A 14,604-nucleotide genomic window follows, 5' to 3' on the forward strand; every position below is an offset into this window, starting at 1 on the left:
TAAAGCTCCATGGCTGTGTTACCTTTCTCTTCTTCATCTGTCTTCTCTGCGTTGGCACTGGTCTTGACAACAGCACCTTTAGCAGACACAAAGTGGCCATCATTCAGAATCACATCCGATACCCAACAGCTGACACAATTCAAATTCTATGACACTAGAAGTTTTTGTAAAGGCCTGGGGAGCAAAAAATAAATGAGGAAACCGAGGCACTGATAAAAAACATTTTATTATCACTAAATAAACAAAGGTGTAAAACACTGCTGCTCATATTTCTATTCTTTCCTACTCTAGGTCTCCTCCCCGTACCTCAAAAACTAGTATTTCCCTCATTGAATCAGGACTTCTGAAATATTATAGAAAGATTATTAGAGCGATTAGTGATCAGAAACTCCTGGATGCTCAAAAGAGGAATATCTATGCAAATCGTATTTTATCAATATGTGAACACAATGATGCTGTTCAGATTCATGTATATAACAAATAAGCACCAAGACCAACAAAAAATATTCATGTATATAAATTTGTTTTTCTTTATTTGAGACAGTCTCACTCTTGGCCAGGCTGGAGTGTAGTGGTGCGATCTTGGCTCACTGCAAACTCTGCCTCCTGGATTCAAGAGATTCCACTGTCTCAGTATCCTGAATAGCTGGGATTATAGGTATGCACCACCACACCCGGCAAATTTTTGTATTTTTAGTAGAGACAGGGTTTTACCATGTTGATCAGGCTGGTTTTGAACCCTTGACCTCAGGTGATCCGCTGGCCTCAGCTTCCCAAAGTGCTGGGATTACAGATGTGAGCCACTATACCTGGCCTATAAATTATTCATAAAATCTATAGTCGAATGATACTATGGTTATATAAAATCACACAAAAAAGATTGTAAGTGAATTTTGAGAAAGGCAGATGTTACATTTCCTTCCTGTAATATTAAGTATATCAACAGTAATTTAATGGAAATCTTAAATTTTTGATAAATATGATTTAAGAATAAATAAACTGTCAGGCTGCTCATACTTTGTCTATCTCATCCCAAATTGAAAAACATTAAGAAAAAAATTAGTCTTTGTCAATATAGTCCCATGGTTAGTAATTAGTCCCACTTAAGTATCCTCATTTTTTCACCCCCTCCCTTGCTGTCAGTGTGCAATCCTCATTCTTATATTAAAAACACTTTGAAGCCAGATGTAGTAGCTCACTCCTATTATCCCAACACTTTGGGAGGCTGAGGTGGGAGGACTGCTTAAGCCCAGGAGTTAGAAACCAACCTGGGTAACATAGGGAGATCTCATCTCTATAAAAAATCAAAAATAAAAAGTTAGTTGGGCATAGTGGGTTGTGCCAGTAGTCCCAGCTACTCAGAAGGCTGAGGCGGAGGATCACTTGAGTCTGGGAGGTTGAGGCTCCAGTGAACCATGATAGCACTACTACAGTCCAGCCTGGGCAACAGAGCAAGACCCTGTCTCTTAAAAAGTAAACGAATAAAAATAAAAAAATTAAAACACTTTGGTCATATAATCCAGTTTGTTGATTCACAAATCAAATGGTTACCAGTATCTGCCAATGCCCTGCCTAGTACAAATACAGTTTTTTTTCCAAACAGCTGTTATGCCAGAACAGAAATACTGAAGGAAATCGCATTTGTTTTCAAACTAGCTGTTAGTTACTTACCATTGGCATCTGGTTTGATTTTCTCTTCCTTAAGATGCAAGTTGCTCAACTAAATGGAGAATATGGGGGAGGGGGAAAGTGTCAGGAAAACCACTTAAAAGATTTGGCATCAACAGAGCCTCCCTAATCAAGCTGGGGATAAAACAGCCGTTCTCAAGGTATATTCATTAGGACCAATTCATTAGGTTGTTCTGTTTACTAAATGTCTGATGAGAATAAACAACATTTCTCATAAATACATCAGTGGAAAAAAATGCTCCAAATCTGTACCTTCTACTTACAATTCTAGGAGAGAATTATAATTTGTGAGTTTGCTTAATGCCCTGATTATAAACTGTCTGTAGCATATCATTAGAGCTGTCATTCTCTCATATTTCTTTGGTGTGTGTGTGTGTGTGAATTGCTCCATTCCAAATCATATTTCAAACAAGGAAATTTAAAGAGATTTTGAAAATGCAGTCATAATTTGGAGAACTGGGAAAGGAGGACTACAACAAAAAGCATCCGTGAGGCTGGGTGTGGTGGCTCACGCCTGTAATCCCAGCACTTTGGAGGCCAAGGTGAGCAGATAACCAGGTCAAGAGATTGAGACCATCCTGGCCAACGTGGTTAAACCCTGTTTCTACTAAAAATACTAAAATTAGCTGGGTGTGGTGGCACTTGCCTATAGTTCCAGCTACTCGGAAGGCTGAGGGGAGAATCGCTTGAACACAGGAAGCAGAGATTGCAGTGAGTCGAGATTGAGCTACTGCACTCCAGCCTGGCACAGTGAGACTCTTGTCTCAAAAAAAATAAAAATAAAAAGAAGAAAAGCACGTGTGGGTAGGCATCAGTCATGCTGCAACTTTCAAGACATAAGACCACAGCGTGCTGATGTGCAGACTCATATTCAAGCCACCTTTTGCTGTTATCTGATGTAGCTGGGAATGGCCTGCTGCATTGTGCCACACTGTGTAATCAAAATACCCACTGGGGTGAAGTGAGAATACAAAGGAAGAGACAGAGCAAAGAGACATTTCAAAGAATTAATTATTAAGACTTTGATCGAATACTGTACATTAGGGATATCCTAGCAGGTCTTATCTCCCCTATTAGAATGCAAATACCTTCCTGACAGGGGTTGTTTCATTTTTAACTGCTCCTTGAGGAGCAGGGCTACCCTACAGGAAATTTGCCCATAGTAGTAGACTACTTTTAGTTTTTGGATGTAGCACAGAGCAAACTAAGTGCTCTAGTCGTAAATTTTTCTTTTCTAGTCGTAAAATTTTTATTAAAAAAAAAACTTTTTTTAAAGGTCAGAAAGCATTCAGAAGTCTCGGACCCCAGCATAGGGATTAGATGGAAACTCTGGCATGAGTAAGTAACCCTTCAAGCTAAAGCTAACCCTAATCACAAACTATCAAGCAAGGCCTAAGACATCATCTAGTTAAAAAAGAAAAGAAAGAAAGAAAGAAAATCCCAACTTAACAGTTCTTTCTTTTCTTTTTTTTCTGCAGACAGGGTCTCGCTCTGTTGCCCAGGTTAGAGTGGTGCAGCGGCATGATCATGGCTCACTGAAGCTTCAACCTCCTGAGGCTCAGGCAGTCCTCCCACCTCAGCCTCCCAAGTAGCCAGGACTACAGGAGCTCACCACCACGCCTGGCTAATTTTTTTTTTTTTTTGGGACAGAGTCTTGCTCTGTTGCCAGGCTGGAGTCCAGTGGTATGCAACCTCTGCCTCACGGGTTCAAGTGATTCTCCTATCTCAATCTCCGGAGTAGGTGAGATTACAGGCACATGCCACCATGCCCAGCTAACTTTTGTATTTTTAGTAGAGACAGAGTTTCACCATGTTGGCCAGGATGGTCTCGATCTCTTGACCTCGTGATTTGCCCACCGCAGCCTCCCAAAGTGCTGGAATTACAGGCATGAGCTGCTGCACCTGGCCTGCTCGGCTAATCTTTTATTTATTGTAGAGTAAGAATCTTACTGTGTTGCTCAGGCTGGTGTTGAGCGCCTAGGCTCAAGTGATCCTCCAGCCTCAGCCTCTCAAAGTGCTGGGATTAGAAATGTGAACCACCGCATCAGGCTGCATTTCTGTTGTCCTTCTAAGTCCAAGAACGGGGAAAAGGGAAAGACAGTAGAGAGGGGGAAACAAAAAAATGTTTTAATGGGTGGTTTGTTGGGAATGGAGGAGCCGCATTTCTCTTTATGGAAATGGATCGGAAGTTTCTGTTGTCTTTCTGCTTTGGTATTGGGAGAGAGGAAGCAGAAAGGGAACACAGCGGAGAGATTAGAAAAAAGGAAATTAACAAAAAGGAAATCATTCAACTGGAGAAGGCCAATTAAAAAAAAAAGAAATCATTTTAAAGCAGTAAAAATCATTCACTAATTCTGAAGGATAAAGAACACACAGTGGGGGAGGGTAGTTGGGGATAGCATGCTGGGCTTAATACCTAGGTGACCATGGCACATGTTTACCTATGTAATAAACCTGCACGTCCTGCACATCTACCCTAGAACTTAAAAAAAAGTAAAAATAAAAACAACAACAAACAACTGGGAGCGGTGGCTCACGCCTGTAATCCCAGCACTTTGGGAGGCTGAGACAGGTGGATCACTTGAGGCCAGGAGTTCAAGACCAGCCTGACTGACATGGTGAAACACGATCTCTACTAAAAATACAAAAATTAGCTGGAGGTGATGGCATGTGCCTGCAATTCTAGCTTCTCTGGAGGCTGAGGCAGGAGAATTGCTTGAACTTGGGAAGTGGAGGTTGCAGTGAGCTGAGATCGTGCCACTGCACTCCAGCCTGGGCGACAAGAGCAAAACTCCACCTCAAAATAAATAAATAAATAAAGGACTCCTCACATCCTGCCAATTAACCTGGTCTAGTACTCAGGGCTGCTAAAAAGAGAAAGAGAGGCTGGGCGCTATGGTTCATGCTGCTAATCTCAGCACTTTGGGAGCTGAGATGGGTAGACTGCTTGAGCTCAAGAGTTTGAGATCAGCCTGGGCAACATGGCAAAACCCCATCTCTACAAAAATACAAAAACTAGCCAGTCGTGGTGGCATACATCTGTAGCCCCAACTACTCGGGAGGCTGAGGTGGGAAAATTTCTGGAGCCTGGAAAGTCAAGGATGAAGTGAGCATGAAGATGCCACTGCACTCCAGCCTGGATGACAACAAGACCCTGTCTCAAAAAAAAAAAAAACTTTTTTTTTTTTAAAGCAAGTTTACAGGAGTAAAGTTAACAGTACTCATTCCTATGGTAATAATTACTATCTAAAATAAATGACAGAGACCTGAAGTTTAAATGAGTTAATGAGGTATAAATGAGTTAGAAATAACCATTACCATAAAGGTTTTTTTCTTTTTGGTTTTTTTTTTTGAGACGGAGTTTTGCTCTTGTTGCCCAGAGTGTAATGGTGAGATCTCGGCTCACTGCAACCTCTGCCTCCTAGGTTTAAGCGATTCTCCTGCTATAGCCTCCCAAGTAGCTGGGATTACAGGCATGCACAATCACGCCTGGCTAATTTTATTTTTATTTTTATTTTTTTTTAGACAGAGGTTCAGTTGCCCAGGCTGGAGTGCAGTGGCACAATATCAGCTCAATGTAGCCTCCACCTCCTGGGTTCAAGTGATTCTCCTGCCTCAGCCTCCCAGTAGCTGGGATTACAGGTACCTGCCACCATACCTGGCTAATTTTTTTGACTTTTTAGTAGAGACAGGGTTTCACCATGTTGGCCAGGCTGGTCTTGAACTTCTGACCTCAGGTGATCCACTGGCCTTGGCCTCCCAAACTGCTGGGATTACAGGTGTGAGCCACCACACCTGGCCCATAAAGTATTTTTAATATTCAACAATAAAAGAATATACAACAATGAAAGGATCATTTTTAAAAATTATTTTTACTTATTTATTTTTTTGAGACTGAGTCTCACTCTGTTGCCCAGGCTGGAGTGCAGTAGCATTATCATAGCTCATTGCAGTCTCAACTTCCCAGGATCAAGGATCCTCCTGCCTCACCCTTCCAAGCAGATGGGACTACTGCTGTCTGCCACCACACTGGGCTAACATTCTTTTGTTGATAGATTGTTCAACTCAAAGTTAACAGAGTAAAATGAAATGTATAGGAAAAGGTGGTAGCAACACTGTAAATAAAAGTAATAGATGTCCTTTTGATTACAATGTATCAGAATTCTGAAGAGGTTCCTGTATAATCTAGAAGCTACTCACAGCCTTTACTCGGCTGTAAGGATCTCAAAGCCTACAACACAAAAGCAGCACTAAAGTTTGCATTACCCACCTTAGTGTCAGGGAACTGAGTGCTGAAACTTACGTTGAAAGAGTTAGTTCGGGTACCTTTCTTTGCTCTATTTATTTGAATCAAAAGAAAAGAACAATTTTTCTTGCAACTTGATTGGAAACCATTTTGAAATCAAGAAAACTAATGAAAAGGCAAGACGGACAAATAGACAAAAACTCCCACCATTTCCAAATTGCCCAAAGCCCTACTTTTATAATAGCCAGAATTTTCAGTGCCTTTAATATTTTAGTTTTTAAGATGTCAAAATAATTGAGAACTATTCAGTTACACTTCATTTTATTCAAAAGCTACTTGAGAACAGATTATTGAAACATAAGAAGGAAGAGGCTGGGCGTGGTAGCTCACATCTGTAATCCCAGCACTTTGGGAGGTCGAGGCTGGCGGATCACCTGAGATTGGGGGTTTGAGACTAGCCTGACCAACATGGAGAAACCCCATCTCTACTAAAAATACAAAAAATTAGCCAGGCATAGTGGTACATGCCTATAATCCCAGCTACCTGGGAGGCTGAGGCAGGAGAATTGCTTGAACTTGGGAGGTGGAGGTCGCAGTGAGCTGAGATCATGCCACTGCACTCCAGCCTGGGCAACAAGAGCGAAACTCTGTCTCAAAAAAAAAAAAAAAGAAAGAAAGAAGGAAGAAAAGAAAGGAGGAGGAGGAGGAAGAAGAAAAGAAGGAAAGAAGAAGGAAGAAGGAAGAACAAGAGGAAGAAGAAGAAACAAGAGGAAGAGGAAGTGGAAGAAGAGGAAGAAGAAGAAAGAAGAGAAGAAGAAGAAACATTTAATGGTAAATGAACCATCCTGAATAGGGATTGTCTTAGGCAAAATTGTGAGGTAGGAGATCCATAGAAAGTCCTACTCATCAGTCTTTGGCCTCTAAATTGAAAAAGAGGGCCAAGCTGAAGTGGGATGATCACCTGAGGCCAGAAGTTTGAGACGAGTCTGGGCAACATAGTGAGACTCCACCTCTATAAGATTAAAAATAAAAATATCGGCAGGGCACGATGGCTTGTGCCTTTAATCCCAGCATTTTTGGAGGCTAAGGAGGGAGGATCCCTTGAACTCAAGGAGTTCAAGACCAGCCTGGGCAAAAAAGCAAGACCCCCCCATCTCCTAAAAAATAAACAGGCCAGGCATGGTGGCTCATGCCTGTAATTCCAGCACCTTGGGAGGCCGAGGTGGGTGGATCACCTGAGGTCAGGAGTTCGAGACCAGCCTGACATGGTGAAACCCTGTCCTCTACTTTAAAAGTGCAAAAAAATTAACCAGGCATAGTGGCGCCTGTAATTCCAGCTACTTGGGAGGCTGAGGCAGGAGAATCACTAGAACCCAGAAGGCAGAGGTTGCAGTAAGCCAAGATTGTGACATTGCACTCCAGCCTGGGCAAAAGAGTGAGACTCTGTGTCAATAATAATAATAATAATAAATTTAAATACATTTTAAAATAAGTAAAAAACATTAGCTGGGCATGGCAGCATGTGCCTGTAGTCCCAGCTCCCAGGTAGGCTGAGGTGGGAAGATTGCTTGAGCACAGGAGTTCCAGGTTATAGTGTGCTATGATCTTGCCACTGCATTCCAGCTCAGGTGACAGAATGAGACCCCATCTCTATTAAAAAAATACACACACACACACACACACACACACACACACACACCAGGCACAGTGGCTCATGCCTGTAATCCCAGCAATTTGGGAGGCTGAGGTGGGCAGATCACCTGAGGTCGGGAGTTAGAGACTAGCCTGACCAACATGGAGAAATCCCATCTCTACTAAAAATACAAAATTAGCCAGGCATGGTGGTGTATGCCTGTAATCCCAGCTACTCGGGAGACTGAGGCAGGAGAATCACTTGAACCTGGGAGGCAGAGGTTGTGGATGATTTGAGATCATGCCATTGCACTCCAGCCTGGGCAACAAGAGCAAAACTCCATCTCAAAAAAATATGTATATAATATGTATATTTGTATATATGTGTGTGTATATATGTGTGTATATATATATATATATTTGCGTGTATATATGTGCGTGTATATATATATATACGTGTGTGTATATATATATATACACACGCACATATATATATACATACACGCACATATATATACATACAACCAGGTGTGGTGGCTCACCCTGTAATCCTAGTACTTTGGGAGGCTGAGGTGGGTGGACTGCCTGAGCTCATGTGTTTGAGACCAGTGTGGGCAACATGATGAAACCCTGTCTCTACTGAAATACAAAAATTAGCTGGGCATGGTGGCATGTGCTTGTAGTCCCACCTACTTAGGAGGCTGAGGCATGAGAATCGCTTGAACCCGGGAGGTGGAGGTTGCAGTAAGCCTAGATGGTGCCACTGCACGCTAGAATAGCACTGCGAGACTCTGTCTCCAAAAAAATTTTAAAAAGTGCCATTCATAGACAATACTAAATATGTAACCTCAAAGAAAATACTAATCTTAAAGATTAATGATGCAGCTTCTTTGGAAAACATCCTGGCCGTTCCTCACAAGTTAAACACGGAGCTACTATATAATCTAGCAGTTCTACTTCTAGATATATACCCAAGTATTGAAACTATACATCCACACAAAAACTTGTACTTTAATTGATCAAAAGCAACATTATTAATAGTAAGTAAAAAGTAGAAGTAATCCAAATGTCCAGAAGTTGATGAATGGATAAATAAAATCTGGCATATTTATACAATGGAATATTATTTAGCAACAATAAAGTACTGATACATGCTACAACTAATGAACCTAGTTCATTACACTAAGTAAAGTAAGCCAGTCACAAAGGATCACATACCATGATTCCATTTATATGAAATGTTAAAAGAGGCAAATCTAAAGAGACAGAAAGTAGATTAGTGGTTGCCTAGAGCTGGGGAGTTTGGAGGGAAACAGGGAGTGATTGCTAATATGTCCAGAGTTTGCTTTTGGGGTGATGAAAATGTTCTAAAATTGACTGTGATATAAGCTACACACCTCTGAATAGACAAAAAGTCAGCGAACTGTACCCTTTAATCTCACTGTAATGTCCTAATAATAGGGTTCCAAAATTCTGTTTCATAAAATGCAGGAATTTGTTGTTGTAAGGTTAATAAAATGGCTGGTTTGGGCCTGCTAAAAACAGTAAGAGTTAATCATTTTACACCTGAGTTTTTATTATCACTGGATTATTATGAGTTTCTGTTCTATCTAAAAGTTAGTTCTATGACGCAAACTCAAGCCAAAAAGAAAATGACAAAGCTACCTACTCCTAACAAACCCTCTTAGGCACATTAATAGGTTAAAACAATGACAATTTAACCTGATGTGAATGGCCAGGCCCGTGGCTCATGCCTGTAATCCCAGCACTTTGGGAGGCCAAGGCAGGTGGATCGCTTGAACTCAGGAACTCAAAACTAGCCTGAGCAACATGGTGAAACCCTATTTCTATAAAAAGTACAAAAATTTGCCAGGTGTGGTGGTGCACACCTATAGTCCCAGCTACTTTCAGGGCTGAGGTAGGGAGGACTGCATGAGCCTGGGAGGTCGAGGGTGCAGTGAGCCACGAACATACCACTGCACTCCAGCCTGGGTGACAAAGTTAGATCCTATCTTAAAATAACAACAACAACAACCACAACAACAATAAAAAAAAAAAAAAAACTGACCTAACAAGAAGTTAGTTAAAATAGTTAAAACTCTCAGAACTAAAAAATAAAAAAAATTTTTTTTAATTAAAAATCTCTCAGAACTACTTGAAATACAGATTTATCTCTATGCTGACTAGTGATGTCATTTTTTCTAAGTGTATACTGTGCTTTGAGATGTTGGCTAATAAAAATATGAAGCCAGCACAAAGAAGCACAGGAAAGCGTTATTTCATTTTTATCTCAGCCTTTATTTTGTATTTGCTTTATAATGTACATAATATATTTAGTAAATAATAAAACAGTAAAGTATGCGATTGCTAAATAGATATGTACATATTGAGAGTGAATGGTCAAAAGTTTCTTTGCAACAGAGCCATGTAACAGAATAACAAACTACACAGTTCCTTTCCTCATTTAACAATGCCTGCCAGGTTAGGCCTGAGAAATGCTCAAATGGATAAGGGCCACAGTTAAGGGAGGGGATGACATAATGAAAACAGGAGCATTAAGTGGAAGTAGGTGTTCTGAGTGCTGAGACCTCCCTCACCCTTTCCTCTACCCTAGATTCCAGAACACTGAGTCAGACCTCCACCATCTAGGCAGGAGATGAGAGGATCCCTCTCTGCAATATCTGGCCAGAACCAGGAGGAAAGTTCTCAGGACACTGATATGGGCCACTAAAGATACACAGTTAAGGTCAGAATAGACAAGTCCCACTCATGGGTTTAGAGCTTCCACTTATCTTTGTAGTCACCCACTTTTAAACATGAATGGCCAAGCAAGGATTATAGACACCCGAGAAATAGGCATCATGAAAAAGTAGACACGGAAATATATAGATAAAACACGCTGCACGTGAAACAGAAACTGGGCAGAGAGAAGAAGAAAAATATCCTCCAAATGATGAGGATGTTATGACCATGAAAGCAGTACAGGGTATTGTCTGTAAAACAGGAACAGTAAAGGAAGAAGAAAAAAGTTCCTGAAATTAAAAATATGATAGTAGAAGTGAAAATGAAATACACTAGACAGTAGTTGAGAAAATCTCCCAGGAAATATAGACAAAAAGAAAAAAAAAAGAGACAAAGATGAAAAATAGAAGAAAAAGAAAACTAAAGGACTTTTCAACAAATGGTTCTGGAACAATTAAGATATCTCTGTGAAAAAGATGAACCTCCATCCATACCTCCTATTACAAAATAATTTAACTCAAAATGGATCACAGACATATAAATGTAAAATTTAAAACTATAAGATGTCCAGAGAACACAGGAGAAAATCTTTGTGGCCTTGGATAAGGTGTGTATCTTGGAACACAAAAAGAACTAATCATTTAAAAATTGACAAATTAGGTTAATCAAAATTGAAAATGTCTATTATTTGAAAAGTACTGTTGAAAAAAGACAAGTTATAGTTTGGAAGAATATATGCAAAACTTATCTGATAAAGGATTTATCATGCCTGTTATCCATCCCAGCACTCTGGGAGGCCAAGGTGGGAGGATTGCTTGAACCCAGGAGATCAAGACCAGCCTGGGCAACATGGCAAAATCCTGTCTTTACAAAAAATACAAACATTAGCCAGAGGTGGCGCATGCCTGTGGTCTCAGTTCTCTGGTGGCTGAGTGGGAGGATCCCTTGAGCCCAGGAGGTGGAGGTTTCAGTGAGCCAAGATCGAGCCACTGCACTCTAGCCTCGGTGACAGAGCAAGACCCTGTCTCAAAAAAAAAAAGAACTTCTATCCAGAATATATAAAGAACCTTCCCAACTAAAAACAAAAACAATCCTACTTTATTATTTTTTTATTTTACAATCCTACTTTAAAAATGGGCAAAAGATTTGAAAAGCCACTTCAAAGAAGTTATGTAGATGGCAAATAAGCACATAAAAAGATTTTCAACATCATTAGTCATTAGGGAGATATGTAAGTTAAAACCATAATGAGGCACCATCATGTACCTATTAGAATGAAGGAAATTGTGACAATACTGTGCAGGGAAGCATGTGGGGCAGTTGAAGCTCTCATCCACTGGTATTGGGAATGCAAAATGGTACACTTTGGAAAACAGTTTTGCATATAATTTATAAAGTTACATACCACATAACCCAGTAAATCCTACTCTTCAGTATTGACTGTACCCAAGAGAAATACAAAGATATGTCCATACAAAAATCTGTACCTTAATTTATAGAGTAGCTTTCTTCATAATTGTCTCAGACTGAAAAATACCCAAGAGGCCATCAACAGAAGAATAAGCAAACTGTGTGTATCCACAATGGAATTCTACTCAGCAATAAAAAGCAAAAGACTACGATACATGCAACTTGGTTGAATTCCAAATCCATACTACTAAGTGGAAGCAGCCAGACTTTGCAAAAGGTTACATATGATATGAATCCATTTTATGACATCTTGGAAAAGGCAAAACTATAATGACAGAAAACATATCAGCAGTTGCCAGAGAAGGGTGAAAAGTGGGAGTGAACTATAAGAAGTTGTTCTTTGTAGAGATGATTTATGTGTTAGCTGTGGTGGTGGTTACAGCACTGTATGCTTTTGTCAAAATATATACAACTGTTAACTAACAAAGTTTAATTTTACTCTATGTAAATTATACCTCCATAAGCCTGACTTTTTAAAAATTAAAGGGCTGGCTGGGCACGGTGCCTCACGCCTGTAATCCTAGCACTTTGGGAGGCCGAAGTGGGCCAATCACTTGAGGTCAGGAGTTTGAGACCAGCCTGGCCAACATGGTTAAACCCCGTCTCTACTGAAAATACAAAAATTAGTTGGGCATGGTGGCGCATGCCTGTAATCCCAGCTACTCGGGAGGCTGAGGCAGGAGAATCACTTGAACTCAAGAGGCAGAGGTTGCAGTGAGCCAAGATCAAGCCTTTGCACTCCAGCCTGGGGGACAAGAGTGAAACTTCATCCTCGCCCCCCCCAAAAAATTAAAGGGCCAATCCAATAGATCCAACATTCATCTAATAAGAGTTCTGGGGAAAGCCATGCAGTGGTACGCACCAGGAGTCCCAGCTACTAGGGAGGCTGAGGCAGGAGGATCCCTTGAGCCCTGGAGTTCAAGGTTGTAGTACACTATGATTGTGCCTGTGAATAGCTACTGCATTCCAGACTGGGCAACACAGAGAGATCCTGTCTTTAAAAAAAAAGAGAGAGAGAGAGCAATCTCTGGAAAAGAGGGCATTAAGAAAAAACAAAAGGAGAAGAAATCAACAATGAAATTATTCAAGGAAAGTTCTCATAACTGAAGAATAAGAGTTTTTCAGATAGAAAGTACCCACACCCAGGGGCCAGTAATATGGATGAAAATACACCCATACCAAGACATATTACCATGAATTTTCTGAATATTTAAGACAAACAGAAGACTCTCCAAACTTAGAAAGGGGAAAACAAGTCATATCAAGAATCAGGATGGTGTCAAACATTGCAACAACAAATACAGAAATCTAGAAGGCAATGCAACAATACTTTTAAAATTTGGCAAGAAAATAATTTTCAACCTACAATTCTTTTGTTTTTTTTTTTTTGTTTTTTTTTTGAGACTGAGTTTCGCTCTTGTTACCCAGGCTGGAGTGCAATGGCGTGATCTCGGCTCACCGCAAACTCCACCTCCTGGGTTCAAGCAATTCTTCTGCCTCAGCCTCCCGAGTAGCTGGGATTACAGGCGTGCGCCACCATACCCAGCTAATTTTTGTATTTTTAGTAGAGACGGGGTTTCACCTTGTTGACCAGGATGGTCTCGATCTCTTGACCTCGTGATCCACCCACCTCGGCCTCCCAAAGTGCTGGGATTATAGGCGTGAGCCACCGCGCCCGGCCTCAACCTACAATTCTATACCCAGCTAAACTATTATCCAAATTACAGGGCAAAATAAGATTTTTTTAAGACATGCAATATTCTTAAGGTAATATACTTCCCATACACCTCCAGAAAAGCTGACAGATGACTGCACTAAAGTAAGTAATAAATCAAGAGAGATGAAGAGTGGGGGTACAGAAAGGAAGGGATCCAAGAGAACCAAAAGACAAGAGAAAGGAAGAAGGAATCTGCAGAATGAGGTTGAAGGGAAATTTGCTCTGTTCCCCTCTATCCTTCAATATGAACTGTGCTCTAAAGACAGGAGTAACTAGTCCAATTTGAAGCAGACCTAAAAGGCCTGGGAGAAATAGAATTGATAGAATATTTGATGAGTCTAAGCATCCTGAGATTAAACTTAGACAACTGGAAGAGAGTTTGGGGTTGAATTTATAACTAAGAAAAAAAAAAAGCAAAAACATAAGGCAATTAAGAATTCCAAGTAGCCTGGCACGGTGGCTCATGCCTGTAATCCCAGCACTTTGGGAGGTTAAGGCAGGTGGATCATGAGGTCAGGATTTCGAGACCAGCCTGGCCAACATGGCAAAGCCCTGTCTCTACTAAAAATACAAAAATTAATTGGGCATGGTGGCATCTGCCTGTAATCCCAGCTACTTGGGAGGCTGAGGCAGGAGAATTGCTTGGACTGGGACCTGGGAGGTGACGAGATCGCGCCACTGTACCCCAGCCTAGGCTACAGAGCGAGACTCTGGAAAAAAAAATTCCAAGTAAAATAAATATTATAGAAAAGTAAAAGTCTAGGCAAAGTGGCTCACGCATGTAATCCCAACACTGGGAGGCCAAGGTCAGAGCTTGGCTTGAGCCCAGGAGGTCGAGACCAACCTGGGTAATATAGTGAGACCTCATCGTCACAAAAAATTAAAAAGTTAGCTGCTCATGGTGGCACATGCTTGTAGTCCTGGCTACTCAGGAGGCTGAAGTGGGAGGATCACTTGAGCCTGGGAGGCCAAGGTTTTAGTTAGCAAAAGATTGTGCTAATACACTCCAGACTGGGTGACAGAGCGAGATGCTCTCTCAAAAAATATATATGAAGAAAGAAAAAAAAAGAGGCCAGTCATGGTGGCTCACACCTGTAATTCCAGTACT

At 40.8% G+C, this 14,604-nt stretch overlaps 1 protein-coding gene across 8 annotated transcripts in view; it reads right to left on the reverse strand.

Annotated features, from left to right (window-relative positions):
- Nucleotides 1-14,604, reverse strand: part of LOC105706798 (ATP-dependent RNA helicase DDX19B) — a 30,285-nt gene that overhangs the window by 14,393 nt on the left and 1,288 nt on the right. For 3 of the 8 annotated variants that reach the window (XR_001104923.3, XM_012437382.3, XM_064383301.1), the window contains exons 2-3: nucleotides 1,672-1,720; nucleotides 23-76 (exon numbers count right to left, since the gene is read on the reverse strand). Coding sequence is in view for 3 of the 8 variants with exons in the window: in XM_012437382.3 (XP_012292805.1) it covers nucleotides 23-76; nucleotides 1,672-1,720 (103 nt within the window). In the remaining 5 variants the exon portion in view is untranslated. Of the gene's footprint in view, nucleotides 1-22; nucleotides 77-1,671; nucleotides 1,721-8,785; nucleotides 8,802-12,641; nucleotides 12,800-14,604 lie in introns of those variants that run through there. The other 5 variants (XM_064383299.1, XM_064383303.1, XM_064383300.1 and 2 more) reach the window with 4 other exon arrangements.

This window comes from Aotus nancymaae, unplaced genomic scaffold (genome assembly GCF_030222135.1).
Source record: "Aotus nancymaae isolate 86718 unplaced genomic scaffold, 86718_ANA_hifiasm-v0.15.2.pri h1tg000030l, whole genome shotgun sequence".
NCBI classification, from domain to species: Eukaryota; Metazoa; Chordata; class Mammalia; order Primates; family Aotidae; genus Aotus; species Aotus nancymaae.